We start from the raw sequence: 18,261 nt of genomic DNA, 5'->3' as shown, positions 1-18,261 counted from the left end.
TCCCTGTGCAGGAGTTGAGTTAACAAAGTGTGAAGGAAGAGAGCTCCCTTCTCAAACTCTTTCAGTGCCCTTAAGATTTCCCTCAGTTCTGTTCACTACTCACAGTGATTTCAGAGCCATTCCTGGCACCCGCTATGTGAAAAGAGTAAAATTGATCCATCTGATTCAGAAGGGCAGAAAGTCCACAAAGGCCTCAGTGATGGAGAGTTTTGATGTGAATCCATGGGTTGTGCCTTGGGCTGTGCAAAGCTTTTGCCTGGAGCAGCTCTGCTGCTTGGAGAGACAAAACAAAGCTGGCAGAGGGGGAGAAATCTCAAAGCCCAAGTTTTAAATAGCAGCTCTATGAAAGCTTTTAATGCCCCAGAGCAGCCAGCATGGCGCAGGTGCATTCAGTGACCTGTTTTGTTCAGGCAGTGAAAGATGTCTTGGAAACTGCAGCTCTTTTTTTGCTTTTGTTCTGACAATATTCCCTCTTGACCTGAAATTGTCTTAATGGCAGTGGAGACAAAAAGCCTCACGTTGGTTTTACTCTTGGATGCATGTTGGAATCCCCTGTGTGGAAGTTTCCCTGGTTAGCTGAGTACTGTTCTTGGGAACTCCTCACTGAAGCAGTTTGTAGGGGTGAACTTGCAATCCATTGTGTCCAACCAGCCTAGAGAGGTGGCAAGGGGAAAATGTGCTCCAAAGTGGCTCAGTTTAAAGAGAAACTTGACTTGTGGACTTGCTCTGAGACACCCACAATGGAATACAAAGCTGGAGAGAAATGTGTTTGTGTGTGCAAGAAGTGTAAGGGGCATTCATCCATGCACACACCCAGGAATGCACTGAGAAAGCAAACAGAACTGTTTATGTTTGTAATATAATTTTCAGTAATAATCAGATATGGGGCCTGCACTAATAAATTTCCCAATAGCTTTTTAAGGCTGAAACTGAGGTAAAACCCCTCTCCTAGTGACTGACAGCACTACCAGGCAGCTGTCAGGGACCAAGTGATACAGGACAAGTGCTTTCAGGTGAAGCTTCTATAACCTGTAAATTGGCTTTGCCAGTCAACACCTGGGGCCATGTACCTGATGGAACAGATGAGTGTTTCAGTCAGGTTTGAGCAGCTTTCTTTCTTTCTCTAAGCTTGGTAGAGAAAGCTGCTTGGAAATCTGTCAGGGAATATATTACCATCTGGCCGGTGTTATTTTTTTTTTTTTAACTCTAGATTTATTTTTTCCCCCAGTAGTGCAGAAAAAGACAGCTTTTTGCACACAGACATGCCTCAGCCATGTCCTGCCCAGCAGGTGCGTGGTAGCCGGTGGTGTTGGGTAAAGAATCTCACTCCCAGGGTAGGATGGACATCCTACCATGGATATTCCTGCTCCCAGGATATATGGTGTCAGCTGCTGCCCTGCTCCTTTTCATCAGAAGCTGCAGTGGCCCTGCAGGGAGTGATTGGTGTCCAGGGTGAGCAGATTAGGCTCACTGAGCCCTCTGAGCCCTGTGCAGGGTGAGCTGAGCCTGAGCCTAGGCTATGTGGAGATGTGTGACCACATCCAGCCCTGCTAAGCACAGAGCAGTTCCTCACCTGGCTCCTTTGCACTGCTTTCCCCAGCTCACTCATCACAACTGATTGGGTTCTCCAGTGTCTTTCCAGCACGGTGACCTTCCCTGCAATGGCTGCTGTAAACCCTTTGCCTTTGTTTCTGATGATCTTTCATGTGTTTTCTTCCAAATCTTGGCTCGAAATCTCCTTCTCCTTGTTCTTTCTCCGATGTTGCCTCATCCCTATGTGCTGTATGGGGTAGAGACCTTGTATTAACAATGTGCAGAGCAGCCTCACCCATCAAACTGGGCCCCACTGAAGTCCCTGTGCTCAGTTCTTGTGCAGGACTAATGATATCTTGTGGATTTTAGAACTTTGTTGAACTAGAGCTGGAGTTAAAAGAAAGCTGCTGTTGCAGAAAGCCTTGAGTTTCTCTGATCCTTGAGTTTATGTATCTGGGGTGGAAGCTCTTGTGTCAGTTTTTGCATTAAGCCCATTTTCTCTCTCAGTAGTTCAGAGTGACCAGGATTTTGATCTGATTGTCAGTGACTTCTCAGAATCCATATCTGCTGAGTTTTCTTCCTGTCCCTGTGCTGTCCCCCAAGTTGTCCTGCTGCAGCCAGGTGTGCTGGCTGTGAGGCTGAAGGTGTCTGTGGATGTGGGCGATGGGAGCAGCAATGGACGTGATGGAGCAAAGCCCAGGCCAGCCCAGAAGGAGACTAGGTTTGCCTGTCCACAGCAACCTCTCTGTGTAGGGTACTCATTCTGCTGGAAGGACGACAGCTGGCTTGGCTGTTCCCTGCCCCAGGGCAGCTCCTCCTGCTGGAGTTTGCCCAGGGCTGGGATGTGGTCCGGCCACTGCCCCAGGTCAGGCACTGTGGGCGCTCCTTGGTCTCTGCTTCCATCTGCTGGACAAGCACTGGCTCCTGCTCACTCCCAGTTTCCCTTGGTGCCTCAGGATTCTGCTGGCTCCTTTTGACTGTGCTCATGTAATTCTAGAGATGGAAATCCCTTTCACGCACGTATGGACTGCGAGAACATTTCAGCGTGGAACCAATGCTTTGGCAAGACTGCCCTGCTTAGATTGACTGGCACCGAGCCTGGGGCTGGGCTGAGCACAGCACATTCAGTGCAGCCCTGTGTGGGCCTCCTGCCGTGGAGGCAGCTCTGTGTGTGGGGCTGAAGCTCCACTGGTTTGTATCCCCAAGGAATTCACATATGGGTGAATTGTTTGGATGCTTCATGAATGGCCAGTGAGGGTCTCCAGAAGTGACCAGAGCAGGTGCTAGAGGACAACATGTAAAGAAACTGAGCAGGGAGGATATGGTGCTTTTCTTGGACATCTCCCTCAGCATCTAACAATCAGAGTCCCAGTCAGAGTGTCCCAGCAGCCAGGAACATTTTGGGGACTGTAATGAGACCATATTTAACAGTCCTGGTAAATGTGTCCTTTTTGAGCATGTCTGAATGTCTTGGGTTTTGAACTCTGCAGCGTCTTGATACACGGAGTTCAGAAAGGTCCTGCTTTTATTTGTTTGATACCTGCTGCCAATAACTTTCATTGCACACCTAAGTGTTACTGGTACTACGTGACTCCTCTACAGTTATTTCTCCCTTCATGAGGACAACAACAAAAGTGTCCCCTAGAGTTAGAGGTATTTGAGAGAGCTGGAGGAACTGGTGAGGGTCATGAACACTCTGGTCTGCTCACGACTGCTCCGGTTGTTTTCATCTGACAACAGAAATTTGGCCGCTGCAAAGGCATTTCCTTAACCTTCCCTTAACCTCTGCTCAGCAGTGGGCAGGCACAGGCAGAAGGTTCATTTCAAGCAGAATATCCCCATCCCACTCTCAAGGCACTGTGCAATGCAGCCCAGAGACCTTCCTGTAAACCTTGCTTGATTTAAGTGTTGGCTCTTGGTCTGTGCACGTACAAGCTACACAGCACTGTCTCCTCCAGATGTGGGGTGATTGATCAGTTTTTCTGCTGTCAGGTGAAGGCCAGGACGCAGCCATGACCTCTCTGCATTGCAGTTTACAATCCAGCATCTGGCTATTAGAATTTCTTTAGCCAAGTGACTGGATTCTTTCTGAGCTGCTCCAGTGCCTTGGTGAAGGGTGAGTGATAGTGTTGCTCCGTTTGAGGACAGTGGTGTCTTGTTTCATCTAACAAAGCAACATGTAGCAACAGTTCATTAAGGTGTTGGGTTGAAATTCTACTTGTTTTCCATGTGGAAATCCTGTTATTAGGACCCTCATGATTAGAGTGAATTTTGCTGGGTTGATTGTTTGTTTCTTTAGTAAAAATTCTGTAGTCAGATAAAAGCAAGACCTGTTTTTCTCCCCCAGCTGGGCCCAAGCCATTTCCACACATGAGACTGCCCAGGGAAGTGCAGCTAGGGGGCCAGGACTCTAAATGCTCTTTTTTTCTGGAAACTTTGCATCTTGGAAGGACAGACTTTTTTTAAATTTTTGACATTAGGTTCCCAGGCAGCAGGAGGAGATGTCACCATCGTTGCTGCTCCAGAGAACACCACGGTGGTGGCTGGGGAGAGCGTGGTGATGGAGTGTATGGCAGCTGCTGATCCCACCCCCTTTGTCTCCTGGATACGACAGGGTGAGTATGAGGGACAGGACTACATTTCTGTTGTCCACAGGAACCTGTGGATACTACAGTCCGAAAATCTATTAAGAGTGGAAAAATCTGGAACAGGAAGATTGCTTGTAACATCGATACCTAATGACACAGGTGGTGTCGCAGTGTGGGGTGTCCTTACTAAAGTGAAATTATTAATTAAATCTTGAAGGTTACAAAGCACACAGTTCAATTTATAGTTGTTTGACCTGTGCCTGGATGCCTTTTGATCTAAATTAGTCTTTCTCATGGGACCTGGAGCAGTAAAGGTCATGAGATGGGGTCAGGTGCCACTCCTCCCCAGGCTTCACAGGGGATTCTGTGGAATCTACCATTGCACTGGAGAAATAGCTTGTATTGTCTTGCAGCATTATAAAACTTGATAAAATCTGTTAATCCTTGGAGTGACTAGGACTGTTACTGGGAGGTTTTTGTTAAATTGTAGGATTGAGGAGCTGCTTAAGTCTCATCAGAGGTGTATGAATGAGCTGGGCTGGCAGATGTTACCCAGGGCTGATAGCCAAAGTCATGAGTTGGATGCCAGTGTCACTTCACTGAGAGTCACATCCATCAGATGTGTTTCAAAGGCTCTGACTGAAGATATTCTCAGCTAAGAGGTTGATTCTCCCCTAGAAAAGGCTCTCAGTCATTTTCATAAATCCAGGTCATGATTTAAGACTCCTCTCCCCTGTAACCATTTATTGTGGTTGGTTTTCAGCCCAGATTTGTCCGCAGGCGGTGATTTTAGCATATAAAAATATTTACTTTTCTCCACAAAAAAGGAGCAAAAAAACCCTCAGAGGATACCACTTCAGAAATCAAGTGAGCAAGGCTTAAATGTTATGGCAGAAATGTTTTTAGTTTATCCCATGCACTTTACAATTACGAATGCTCAGCATTCCCATGCTAGATCACTTACTGTTTTACTGAGAGCTGCTGATGCCCATGGTAAAGTAGATAATATTAGAGTTAATTATCATTATGAGAGTTTTTCGTAAGGAAGGAAGACAAGAGTGGAGGGGCAAGAATTGGTGAACCAGTTCTTTCCATGCTCTATTTTCAAGTGCTTTCTTGGTCCCATTCTCCTTCCTTGTGTGGACTCTTCAATTTAAAAAGATGGAGTAACAGTACAGGTCATTCTGAGTTACACAAGTTTATTTCCAAGCCTTCATTAAGGAGCAGGCTGAGTTACTGGACCATAAGTCATGTGGGGAATACCAAGGATATACCTCCAGGTTTCCAGTTTGGCTCTTGCCAGCCTTGGTGGTGTCAGCTAATTGCTACCATCTGGAGTCAGTTTTCCAACCAACCGCTCCAGTGCAAACGGGATGTGCAGACTGTGTGCTCTGAGTGTGCAGCCACTGAACTGTGAGGCCATCTGAAGACCCCCAAAATGCAGGGAGGGGACAGAGGATCTGCTCTCAGCCACATTCCCTGGTAGCGCTAAGTCAGTGCAGCTATTCACAGGGGAGATGGGGAGTTTGTTCTGTGTGAGCTCCAGGCTCAGCTGAAGCTGGACAGATAAAGGTAGGCAGTGCTGAAGAGGTGCTTCGGCAGGTGGAGAGGAACAAGGTCTGGTGGTGCACAGGTACTGCACAAACTGGCTGGTTCTCCCAGGGTGTAGACTTGTGCCAGACCTCCCATCCAAGCCTTTCCTCAGCTTGTCCCCAGCTCTTGGCTTTGTCTCCCACACACTCTCAGAGGTACCAATGCCATATCCCTGAGTTACTCACCTCAGAGTGATGCTGAGAATATGAAGTGCCCAGCACCAGCCTCTGCCCTGTCTGTGATGCTGAGGAACCCAGGGCTACTTGAAGTTGTAGAAGGACATCTTAGCTTCTGGCCGGTGATACGGAGCTGCCCTTTCCTCCTTCCCTACTCAGCAGTCCTGAGCACCCAGCCTGGAGAATGAGGAGAACGCAACTCATGGCCCATGTCTGACATAAACACCAGAGTCCCAGGGAGCACCAGGTGTCTTTCTGACACCTCACAGCCAAGCTGTGAACAAGGAATGGATCAGGAATCTCAGTAAATTTGGGTTCACATCCAGGACACAGAGGAGGAGGAGAAGCCCCTGAGCTGTCAGTGATTCAATAGTCTTGCTGACATTGCATGAATGAGTGCCTGTGCTCATGATAGGGGTCAGCAGGCACATCCAGCAGCTTTTCCAAACCGTGTGTTAGCACAGCTTTCCCTTGAATGGGCTATTTCTAGGGCTCTCATTGCAGGCACACCCTAGGCATCAGAGACTGTTTTGATCCAAATCAGAACTTTTTGGATTATTACAGGCTAAACTAAACCTTGAGGCAATGTTGACTTGAGCTGGCTGCCAAGCACTGAGGAGTGTCCCGGCAGGAATCTTGTCTGTGCTGTGGTTTGGGGGTCTCTCCACTCCCCAGCTGTGATCCTGGCATTGCTTACAAGCCCTCATAAAGGGCAGCCTAGAGCTCCTTCCCATGTTTGTGCACATTTCTTCCTGCAGATGGAAAGTCCATTTCCACAGATGTGATTGTGCTGGGCCGGACAAATCTCCTCATTCCTTCCAGCCAGCCCCATCACTCCGGGGTGTACGTCTGCCGAGCCAACAAACCCCAAACCCGGCAGTTCGTTACCGCCGCAGCTGAGCTCCGCATCCTCGGTGAGTAGAGAGCAGGCAAATTCTCAGGTACAAATGCTGACCTGCTTGCTGTGGGTTGCATGAATCAAAATCCAGGAGATCCCCAAGGGTTTGTGGCCTTTGTGGCCTGTGCTGGGTAAAATGGGAGCCAGGTTAGAGCCAGGAAGCTTGAGCTGGGATTGCTCTCAGTGGGAGTGTCTCCTCTTTAATTTGGGGTTTAGTTCCTGGTATTTACTGAACCGTTTTATGCCTTATTCTTGTTCTCCAGGGCTCCCCGTTGGAAATCTCTATCAGCAATTAACTTTCAGTATCCTGGAAGCCAGCAGGGAGAGCAGCCTAGGATCAGGGAATGCAGCACATGATTGATACAGAATTTATTTTTCCTTTTGGACACAGTCTAAATTAAGCCTCTAGAGTCTGCCTGGCAAATCCCATCTTGTAAGCAAAGCTGCTACTGAATAAAACATAGCACCGAGTTGGGAGGAGAAGGGATTTGCTTTGCTATCTTTTCCTCCTCCTTCCTGCATTAATTTTTTCTCTCTCCTCCCAGCTACTCCCAGCATCTCCCAGGCCCCTGAAACCATCTCCCGCACCCGAGCCAGCACAGCCAGGTTTGTGTGCAAGGCAGAGGGAGAGCCAGTCCCCACCATCCACTGGCTGAAGAACGGGGAGCCCATTCTCTCCAACGGGCGCGTGAAGGTGCAGAGCAGCGGCACCCTCGTCATCAACCAGATCGGCCTGGAGGATGCTGGCTACTACCAGTGTGTGGCTGAGAACAGCCTGGGCATGGCCTGTGCCACTGCCAAGCTCTCGGTGATCGTGCGGGAGGGTTTGCCCAGCGCTCCCAAGAAGGTCTCAGCCGTGTCCCTCTCCAGCACCACCGTCCTCGTGTCCTGGGAGCGGCCGGAGCACAACAGCGAGCAGATCATCGGCTTCTCCTTGCACTACCAGCGGGCTGTGGGTAGGTGTCACCTCCCTAGGCAGCACAGCTCTGTCAAAGCTACAAGGCACAGGCTGACCTTCTTCCCCAGCTAGTCACAAGTGTCAGGCAATTCCCTTTTCCTTTCAGGTAAAGGAATTTTCTCCTGGAGTCAGTATCAGACGGCGACAGTGCCTGTACATTAGCCAACATATTCTAACTTCTTGATTGGCAGTAGCATGTCCACACAGCTGAGTTGTCTGGATTCTATGGCACCAGGCACTGCTGATTTTATACATAATGATTTTGTATGCAAAGAGTGTGATTGCTAACAGTGATATCAACTAGCTGCATTGTGTTGGGCAATCACTAGATTATCCACACCCAGAATCTGAAGTGCGGCACTGGCTGTCTTGGGGTCTGTCTTCCCAAACAGCCAGCAAGCCAATGCTCCTGCTGAACTGTTGCCAGAGCTCTTCTGAAAATTAAACTGGTAACTGCAGCTGCTTCAGCTTGGATTAAGGAGTTTGAGTCTAAATGGAGACATTAATGTTGAGGCATTGGAATTTCTGCCCAAAAAACTCACATAAGAGATGAGGCTGTGCAGGTGCTGGGGAAACTGGAAAAGATACAGTGATTTTTGAAGTGGATTTAGTCTGTCGACCTTGTGAATTAAGTGATTTTTTCAGGAGTATCTTGGCAGTTCACTGACCTGCTGATCAGTGTTTCCTTGGCTCTAGGAACAGATAATGTGGAATACCAGTTTGCTGTCAATAACGACACAACTGAGCTGCAAGTCAAGGATCTGGAACCAAACACCAACTATGTCTTCTATGTGGTTGCATATTCCCAGCTCGGAGCCAGCCGGACATCCTCTTCCATCGTCGTCCAGACCCTGGAGGATGGTGCGTTGAATTAGATGGGTACTGGTGCCTAGGAAATGTTCTTGATCTGGTTCATGGTGAGCACTGAATGTGCTACAGAGAGTGGTAGCAGCTCCTGGAAACCTAAACCTGCACCCTAGTCTCCTCATCAGCTTGGGTGATGAAGGGTATGAAAGTACCCTGGCTGATGGTGAGGCCCATGAGAATCCTTTGGGAATTGCAGGCAGCTCCTAAGGGCTTTCACCTAACCCATGTGATATTGCTCTAAGCTTCATTCTGGGCCAAACTGGATTTCAGCTCAGAAGAAATATCTATTGCAATTTGTAGGGGTGGGAGGAGCCTTGAGGTCAGACCCCTTAAGAGCCAGTAGTTTGTGTTGATTTTACCATTTATCACATAGCATTTTGTGAGCAGTAAAGGCAGAGTGCCAGAAGCACAGCTGCCCAACGGGAGGCCATGCACAGCTTTCAACAGGCTGCAGGACAGAGGCAAGCAGAGATAGTTTTGGCAGACCTCATGTGCATTATGTGCTTTTAATACTCCTGACATGGTGACCTGCGTGGTCCCATGTGTGTCTGAAGCCTGAAAGGCTGAGCTGAAAGCATGAAAGCTGCCTGCAGCCCAGAGCTGTGGTTCTCAAGGGAATGAGGATTCCCAGGCTGCAGTTTGGATCTGTGAGCCATTTGGTTTTGTGTCTCCTTCATGCTCTACAGTACAGCACAAGCTGAGAGTTGGTGTATGCCACCCTGCCCAGTTTGCCCTGGACCCGGGTCCCTGGGAGCAGTGTGGCTGGGGCCAGCAGGCTCTGGTCAGCCTGGAAGTGGAGCAGCCAAGCATCTCCCCTCCCAGACACCCCCAAAGGACTGTGGTGTGTTGGTTCCTGCAGGACAGACACCAAATCACCAGTGGCTGTGGTAGAGACAAGGCAGTGGCCTCCAACCAGCTCAGAGAGCTGGCAGAGATGTGTTGAGGTGTTGCTCTGGTCTTTGCTGACTTTTCTTGGTTGTTTACCCAGTTCCCAGTGCAGCCCCTCAGCTGTCCCTGTCAAGCATGACTCCTGGTGACATCCGTGTGACGTGGCTGCCTCCTCCTCCTGAGCTGAGTAATGGCAAGATAACCAAGTACAAGATCGACTACTGCACCCTCAAGGAAGGTGAGGGAAACACCATTTGGGGGTTGTGTTGACTGCTCCAGTGATGTTAACAGTCTGTGATGTGAAGGGCAGGTGGTGCAAAGCTGAAATAGGGACCCGTTTTACCCAAGGGAGGAGAACCCTTACATAGCCTGGCTCTGTCTGGTGGTTATGGCAGTGCTACTTCACACCACCTCGAGGTGCCTTTCTGTGTGATTGTGGAGGAGCTGTGTCCCCAGGAGAATGGCCTGACCCATGTTTGTGCTGTCCCAGAAGTGTCTGCATGAGTAGCCCTTCACTGCCGTCTGCACTGTGTTTTGGGGAAAGAGCTTTATGCTGCTTGGGGAAGAGGAGTAAATGCTTTCAATTTCCTTAAAATGGAGTTCAATCAAAGTGATCCTTGTAGGAAAAAACCCTAAATACCCTGTCCAGGTTGTGTTGCTCTATTCCGAGTTTTATCTGATTTTATTTACATTGTCAGGCACACTAAGCAGGGTTCAGCAGGGATGGTAACATTTATGTTTGCTGGATGTGGCTGTTCCAATTCCATGTGTGCTTGCTTTGCAAATCCTTCTGGGTATTTGCTCTTAAAACTGTCAAATCTCTGCAGCTTCTCACTTACCAGGGTCATGATTCTTCCTGAGAGAAGGATGGTGAGTGTGATGAGGTGCTGGACATGTTCCCATGTCTTTGAATTGGCTCAGTAGTCTGTGCTGTGATTCCTGGCTCTGGTTCTTTTGCCTTGAGCCTGCACATGGCTCAGTGGCACCATAAAACCTTGGAAACACTTGTAGTCCAGGGATCACACTCAGCAGTATGCTGTTACATAGCAGGGACAGTGCTCCTGGCTGAGTTAACGGCAAAGGAAGTTAAAATCAAGACCTTTGTGTACTCTAAACATGAATCTTCAGCAAAACCAGTTAGCTGATATGGTGAAAATCCCAGGCTATTCTCAGTTTAAATTTCCTGTTACGTCCCTTATGAGCTTGGGTGGGCTGAAGAGGGAGCAGTAAAACCTCTGTCAGGTGTGGATGAGGGTGTGAATTTTGCAGCAAGCAGGGCTGCTGGACAGTTCTGGTTCACATTAAGGTGAGGGTTTAAATACAGCAGTGAGAAACATTGGAACATGCCATCAGCTCCCATTAGCTGTGTTCATGTTCCACCATCACATCATCAGAGCAAGGTTTCTGACAGCTCCCTCTGGGCAGGCTCTGTGGTGCTAAAGGCAGCTTGCAATTCAGAATGTAATGAAGGGAGTTGTCAGTCAGAATATCAGCTCTGCCCAACCTTACAGTTTTTTTCTGGTGGCATAAAACTGCTCTGAGCACAGCCAAGCCAGCCCAGGGTGTGCAGACCACGAGGGGGTAACAAGGCTTGTGGCTGCTCAGCTGTACTTCCCTTTGGCTGGGAAATCCCTGTTTTCAGTGGTGTCCCCTTGGTTCCAGCAGATCAGGTCACCTCCATCGAAGTGGGTGGAAATGAGACCCAGATCACCCTGTACTCACTCCATCCCAACAAAGTGTACAAAGTTCGGATCGCAGCCAGCACCAGTGTGGGATATGGGGCCCCTTCCGAGTGGACCCAGCATCGGACTCCTGACAGAGACAACCAGACACATGGTAGGAGACTGGGGAGTACCTGGGGTTTGGGATAGGGTGTGGGGAGCTTTAGGGATTTTCAGAGATATTTGCTTTCCTTTGGGAATTACAGCCATTGGTTTTGGTCAGACCAAAGTGCTCACCTTTGCTGCTCAGCAGCCCCTCTACATCTCACTGCTTGCCTGGGCAGCGGGACTTTGCACCCTCTATGTGCAGCTGTGAAAGTTCTTAAAAAAAAAAAGAAAACAAACAGAACTCCTGATCCCAGTGTTATGACATTTGGGAGCGAATAGACAATCTTGCCAAACAGAGCCAAGCCCATGCCAGACCCCAGCAGTGGTTAAAGATGGTGATATCTCAGAACACACTGAGAAACCTGCACAGTGGCTTTGTGACATCATTGTTTCCTATATCACCCAGCTGGGAAAGTCAGTGGTAGAGTGTGACTGTCCCACTCTCCACTGTTAGGGAGTAGAGACATCCCACTCAGGACAGCCTTTTCCTCACACTCTTCCCTGACTACTGAGGACCAGGAGGATTCAGTAGACCAGGGAAATGGAGACATGTGGCTCAATCTTTTTCTCTTGTCTTCTTTTTCCAGTTCCATTTGCCCCAACAGAATTAAAAGTCCGAGCGAAGATGGAGTCTCTCCTGATAACATGGCAGCCCCCAGCAAACCATGCCCAGATATCTGGCTACAAGCTCTACTACAGAGAGGTGGGCCCAGAGGAGTCCAGTGATGAGAGCCCTTTGGATGGTGCTGAAGATGAGAGCTGGGATGTAGGACCCATAAAACTAAAGAAGAAAGTGAAGCAGTATGAGCTGACTCGACTAGGTTAGCTGGCTTCATCTTCCTACCACTTGGTGTGGAAACCCAGGGCCTGTCTCTTGCACTTTGTAGCATCCCAGGATGCTCCCAAGAGTTGTTTGCATGACTGGAGATACATAGGGCCGGGACCATCTGAGGTGTTTTAAGATCATCCAAAATCCTTTCTGGACTGGGGCTCTTGAGGCTTGTATTGAGCAGAGTTTAAAGCACAGAAATTTCTACTGCAAATTTAGCAGGGATTTTAACCAAGATACCAATATACTTTGTATATGCTAATAAGTGGTTCTTAATTAATTAGTGTTTTTATTGTGTCACTATAAAGAGTGCCAAGATTGAAATCTCCAGTCAGGACAATTATCTCTCCTTCCCTGTCTGTTTCTAAGGAGCTCCATAATTGCATGCTGTTTGAAATCTCTCTGTATTAAAATGCAGAGATGGGATAATTCACAGCATACTAATTTTAGCCCAGTATTCTCCTCCACCTCCCACTAAGGGAAGAGGGATGGAAGAGTGAGTGTCCATGACTGGAGAAGATCTGAGCAGCAGTGAGACCTGCCTGCCTGGCTCACTGTGCTTGGCATTTCCCACAAGGGGTTGTGTTCCTAACATCTGTTTGTATTAATTAATTGATTTGCTTATTGATACAGGATGGAGAGTCGTGGCAGATGCACCCTTGAAAGAGGCTTTCTGCTTCCTAGAGTTCTTCCATCCCCCACTTTATGCTTCACCCTGTTACTGCCCAGTGAGTGGAGACTGTAGGGTGCATGTCTGTTGTGCTGGTTCATCGTACACTTGTAGCATATATATTATGCATAGTGTAAAGGTCAGGCTGCAGCACCTGGAAGGACTGTTTGTGCCATCTCTAAGTGGAGTTTCCAGCTCTGTCACAGCCATCTTGCCATTGAGAGTGGTAACAGTGATGAGTTTCTCTGAAGAATATAGGTCTGTAATTATTGTGCAGAGGAAACCACATGTGAACATCATCACGTGCTGCTCCAACCACTGGCAAGTCAGTTGGTGCAGGGGCTGGGAGTGGGCTGAATTGGTTCCAAATGCTCTGGCACGATGATGCTGAGAAGGCTGCTTGTTCTTCTGTAATTACTTCCTTGAATTTGGGCATCCGTCAAGCCCTGATGGTTTCCGTATGATCTGGCGGCTGTGTATTGGCTATCCCTGTGTCGGGAGCGCAGGCTCGGGTTTCTCCCAGCCCAGGACGTTCCCTCTGCTCCCCTTGTGCTGTTGAATGATGTGCTCCTGCACACGCACAGTAAAGGAAGGGTCAGGAATCTGGCTGTGCTGAGGAAGGGAGGGGCTCTGCACATGAAACAAGGAGGAGTGGTTGGGATTTAGAAGGGTTTAGTTTTGTGGCACAGAACTGCCCTGTACCAGTACCTAGGGCTGCAGCTTGTAGACAGAGCAGGTAGTGGTCTCAGGAAGGGCTGGCTGCCCTGATGTGATCTGGGCTGATGGGGAATTAGCTGGGGGGATTCCCCAGATCAGGGTTGTCTGACTGGAAAGCACAGCACTGGAAACCTCTCCTAAGAGCCCTCTATAAAAGCAAATACAACACTATCTCTTGGGATTATCTTCAAGAGTCATTGAGTCCAACTGCCTGGGTACCTCAGTGTTGATAAAAAATGAAAGCAAATTCTGTCCAATTGTCTTTTAGATACTGATTGGCTTGAGGCACCGACCACGGCTCTAGGAAGTGTTCTGGTGTTTGAAGTGGTGTCAGGAAATCCCAGGTTGGGCACTGGGCATACCAGGCTGAGCTCAGATGTGGTGTGTTTCATGTCAGTGCAGACAAGGTCCAGCGTGGTCACTACATGTCCCTTGGCTCCACAGTTCTGTAGTGTCACTGAAGCCAGCGCTCTGCTCCTTGCCTTGGTTTGAGGTGTGGCTTGAAAGCGAAGACTTCTCCCATCTCGTGCTAATCTCTGGAGCAAACCATGTCTCCTTAGAATGGTATCACTAATGGTACCATGTGTCTTGTCTGAGAGGTGTGTGCTGAAGTCCTGTGTCAGAGATGGGCAGCTGGTCAAGAGCACACAGGAAATCCAGCAATTTCATCAGTCCACAAAATCAGAAGGAAGTTTTCCTGAGTCACCAGGAGGGGTTTCCTCTGAGAAGTTCTTAGTGACTTCCATTAATGTTCTAGCACTTACTCCCTGTACTGAGGTGCAACTACCAGGGCCATAATTTATGTGAAAAATAAATGGCAGGGATGTGAGCCTGTCTTCCCCATTCCCAAGAAGGAAGATTGCATTCCTTTGAAAGTTGCTCTCTGGAAATCAGGGTGTTTTCCCACTTAAAGGAAAGTATGGCTTCTGGCACTTGGCCAATATAAGCACCTTGAAATGCTAAGTGAGGCAACATATTTAGCATATTGGATATATTACGCAGCCATCCAGATTAGTGATTTAAAATGATCTGGACTAGATTATTCTGCTTATATTTAATGTATGATGGAATGCAGTGAAATACATCTGTTTTCATGCTGTCTACCAGCTTCTTGACAGCTTGATAGAGTTTTATGTCTGCCTGTTCTAAGAGCTTGAACATCTGGGCCTGTGTATAAAAATTGAAGCCAATCCTCTAACTGAGAAATCCAAAATACCCCTATTTGCAGGATGTAAGGTACTTGATCTTGCAGTCGAGCTCCCCTGGCGTCACGTGTAAGCAGCTGCTGTATTGATCCTGCCCAGGGATGGAGACAGAGGACTTGTCCTTTTCTTCACTCCATCCTCCAACAGGAGCTGCCCACAGCTGCCTCACATCTGTGAGCTTTTCCTCATCGTTTTGGATTGCACCGTCCATGATGTGCTCATGTCCCAGTGAAGCCCAGCCCAAGGTTCAGCCAGAAGGAGAGTGTGGTGCTGGCAAGAAATGGGCTGGGGGTTCTTTGTTCCACTGAGCCTGTGGTCCCAGCCCTTTGGAGGTTGAGTGCTCTTTGGCCTTATCCCCCTTGTGTGTGTTTAAAACATTTTTCTGTGGCTGGAGAGTGTGGAAATGCAGATCAGGCTGTCTTGGAGGCAGACAAAACTCTGTTTGCTTTTGGGATTCTTTGGGGGAGAAAAATGTGGCTGAACTGTTTTTATATTCTGAGCGCGAGCATGTGTTGTGGAGCAGAGAAAGCCTTTGGTAATTGGTACCATCAGCCTTTGGGAATGTAATCAGGGCAGTAATAATAAAATTGGCATCAATAAGAAAGGTTTCATTCTGCTTACATTGTCTGGCAAAGTGAGCAGTGATCTGTGAGGGCAGGGAATGAAGAGGCATGTCCCAAATTAACAAACTTCTCAATGTACTGCAGCCAAGGCAACAAAAGGCAGTGTAGACTTCTCTGGCTGAGCTCCTGAAGGGGCTGGCTGCTGCAGGGAATGTCTTCTTTGAGAACTTTTTATCTCCCAAGTTGTTTCTTCGATTAAATATCTCCATTAGAAATGAAGAAGCTGATGAAGGGAAGAGGGAAGTGGTTTTTGGACCAGGGCAGCACTGCTTGGAGACAGAATACCCTGTCCTGCAGCTCAGTTTGAGATTCCTCAGAGTGTGAGGCTCTCTGATGGGAAGAGCATGCAATGAGGACCCTCAGGTTTTTGGTGTGGGTTTTCTGTGCATTGTTGCTTTTCTAATTGCAAATTGGAAACCTCTACTGTGAGGGCAAAATAGACACCATGCAACAAAGGCTGCCAGTGACTTAACAGGGCATTTGAGGACTTGCTGGAAGGAAGATCCTCACAGTAGTGAATAAATCAGAAAATACTTCAGGAACAGGAGGTGCATTTTGGGGGAGAAGAGAATGTCCTCACTCCTCAGGAATAAACAGTGCAGTGCAGTCACTCCCATGGTGGAGAGAGGAGTCAGCCTGTGTAGGTTTCTTTAGTTGCTTGTAAGAGAGGAAGATCTATAGATCCTGAGTAGATTGCTACAGGCCAGCACACTGGTCAGCCCTTGAGGGCTGGGGCAAGCCCACTTCCTGCTGATAATTTCTGTCAAAAGCAAGGGGAGAACCAAAAAGCAGCTGTGCTGGTAACATACACCAGCTGTGAGACAGTGTTTGTGTGTGGGAAGCCTGTAAGTGGAAGGGGGACTCCCTGCTGTAATTTAGGTATTAGGTGATATTTACTTAGGTATAAGGTAACAAAAACATATTTATTATGTTCAACCTACTTTCTTGGATGGTGAGAAAAGCTGGCAGGATCAAAGAAAATGTGTCTTACTAGGGAGGGTTGGTGACAAAAATAACCAAAGGCAAACCCTGATTGATTTTTCCAGCTCCTGGGAAACTGTACGAGGTGAAGCTGGTGGCATTCAATAAGCACGAAGATGGGTACGCAGCGGTTTGGAAGGGCAAAACAGAAAAGGCACCTGTGACAGCAGTAGGTGAGGAATGCCCTTCAGTTGTTGTATCTCTTCTGCTTGGCACGTGGCTTCAGAGGAGGGATTACAGAGGATGGACTTCAAAAAGGACAATACCAAAATAGGGAAGGTCATAACATAAAGGAACTTTCTTTGACATTGCAAAATGCATTGGAGGCATTGGGATGGAGAGAAAGGAGGAAAATACCCCCTTCTCATTAGGGTTGTTCTTCCACTGGGTGTGAGTGGCATTACTGTCATGTACACCTCCACATCTCTTTTTGTGCTGCACCATAGATCCCCCTGTGCAGAAGGGGCCTCCACTGCCTCCAGTCCAAGTCTATGCAGAGTCCAACAGCTCAACTTCCATCTGGCTCCGCTGGAAGAAGCCTGACTTCACAACAGTCAAAATTGTCAACTACACCGTGCGCTTCAGCCCCTGGGGCCTGAAAAACGCCTCTCTTGTGACGTACTACACCAGGTACAGAGGGTTCATCTGCCATGTGTTGTTCATGTCAGGAATGAACACAGGGCAGGAGGAAGTTGTGTGGAATTTCCAGAATTTAGCAAAATCCTGGGTGTTCCATATGCTGGGAATATCTGCCATGGTCACAGATAATGTTTAGGACTGCTGAGATGTGGCTGTGGGACTTGTCTTGAACACTAAGGAATCATTAACCGGTCTCTGCATTTTTTTTGCTGACCTTACAGACTTGTTAACAACATGGCTGGTTGCAATTATGCATTCATGATTTGTGAGATGATACTCACAATTTTGGTCTATAAATTGCTAGAGTTTAAGAGTTTTATCATTTGGGGATGTATTTTACATCTGTATACTTATGCCCATTTTTAGCCTCTAACCAGGCTGCTTCCACTTTTCCCTGCAAGTACATCAGAAATGGTCCTGGAGACTGGGAACTGTTTTGCTCTGTCCATGGGAGCTGAGTGTTCTTGCATTCACATGGCTGCAAGAGATGGAAAATCAAATACAGTCAGAGTTAGGATAATCTCTTAGAGTGTTCCTGGTGAGGTGTGAAGGTGACTTGGGAGAACCCCTCAGGTGTTCACGGCCTTGTGCTGTGTGCTCTCTCTCCAGCTCAGATGAAGACATTCTCATTAGTGGGCTGAAGCCCTACACCAGGTATGAGTTTGCTGTGCAGTCCAACGGTGTTGGCATCGATGGGCCCTTTGGCAGCGTGGTGGAGCGCTTCACCCTGCCCGACCGTGAGTGTTTGTGGGAACCAAATCCTCATTTCTCCTGGCTTTCCTTGAGTCTCTATCAGATCCTTCCTAATATGTCCCTGAGAGATGTGATCTCAGACCCCTTCAAAGCTCTGACAGCCTTAAGTCCATGCTGGGAGGCCCTCTGGGCATGAAAGCTCTGCTCCTCTTCCTGCTGCTCATGCTGGCTCTTTATTTGTCTCTGCCAGGGCCCTCCACTCCTCCATCTGACCTGCGGCTGCACCCTCTCAACCCCTACGCTGTCCAGGTGCACTGGTGCCCACCTGTGGAGCCCAATGGCATCATTGTGGAGTATCTCATCCTGTACAATGCCAACAACACACAGCCAGATGACATGTGGACCTTGCTGACACGAGAAGGTGAGCCTCCTCCAGGTACTGCAATACCCCACAGTCCTCCTGCCTCCCTTCCTCTCTCTGGAGCCTGGTTGCTCAGTCCTGCTGCCTTGATTTCTGCCTCACTTTGCATACAGATAAATATTCAAGAGCTCATCCTGGTAATTTTCTTGAAGC

General features: G+C 48.2%; 1 protein-coding gene across 2 annotated transcripts in view; it reads left to right on the top strand.

The window, feature by feature from the left end:
* IGDCC4 (immunoglobulin superfamily DCC subclass member 4) overlaps positions 1–18,261 on the top strand; it is an 87,759-nt gene that overhangs the window by 54,084 nt on the left and 15,414 nt on the right. Inside the window, exons 5-15 of one of the 2 annotated variants that reach the window (XM_021552575.3) lie at positions 4,014–4,148; positions 6,649–6,804; positions 7,334–7,744; positions 8,443–8,607; positions 9,602–9,739; positions 11,167–11,337; positions 11,918–12,151; positions 16,421–16,528; positions 16,802–16,985; positions 17,604–17,731; positions 17,938–18,108. In XM_021552575.3, coding sequence (XP_021408250.3) covers positions 4,014–4,148; positions 6,649–6,804; positions 7,334–7,744; positions 8,443–8,607; positions 9,602–9,739; positions 11,167–11,337; positions 11,918–12,151; positions 16,421–16,528; positions 16,802–16,985; positions 17,604–17,731; positions 17,938–18,108 — 2,001 coding nt within the window. Of the gene's footprint in view, positions 1–4,013; positions 4,149–6,648; positions 6,805–7,333; positions 7,745–8,442; positions 8,608–9,601; positions 9,740–11,163; positions 11,338–11,917; positions 12,152–16,420; positions 16,529–16,801; positions 16,986–17,603; positions 17,732–17,937; positions 18,109–18,261 lie in introns of both variants that reach the window. The other variant, XM_021552574.3, reaches the window with a different exon arrangement.

This window comes from Lonchura striata, chromosome 10, assembly GCF_050655825.1.
Source record: "Lonchura striata isolate lonStrDom1 chromosome 10, ASM5065582v1, whole genome shotgun sequence".
NCBI classification, from domain to species: Eukaryota; Metazoa; Chordata; class Aves; order Passeriformes; family Estrildidae; genus Lonchura; species Lonchura striata.
This window is presented reverse-complemented; position numbering and strand designations above follow the sequence as displayed.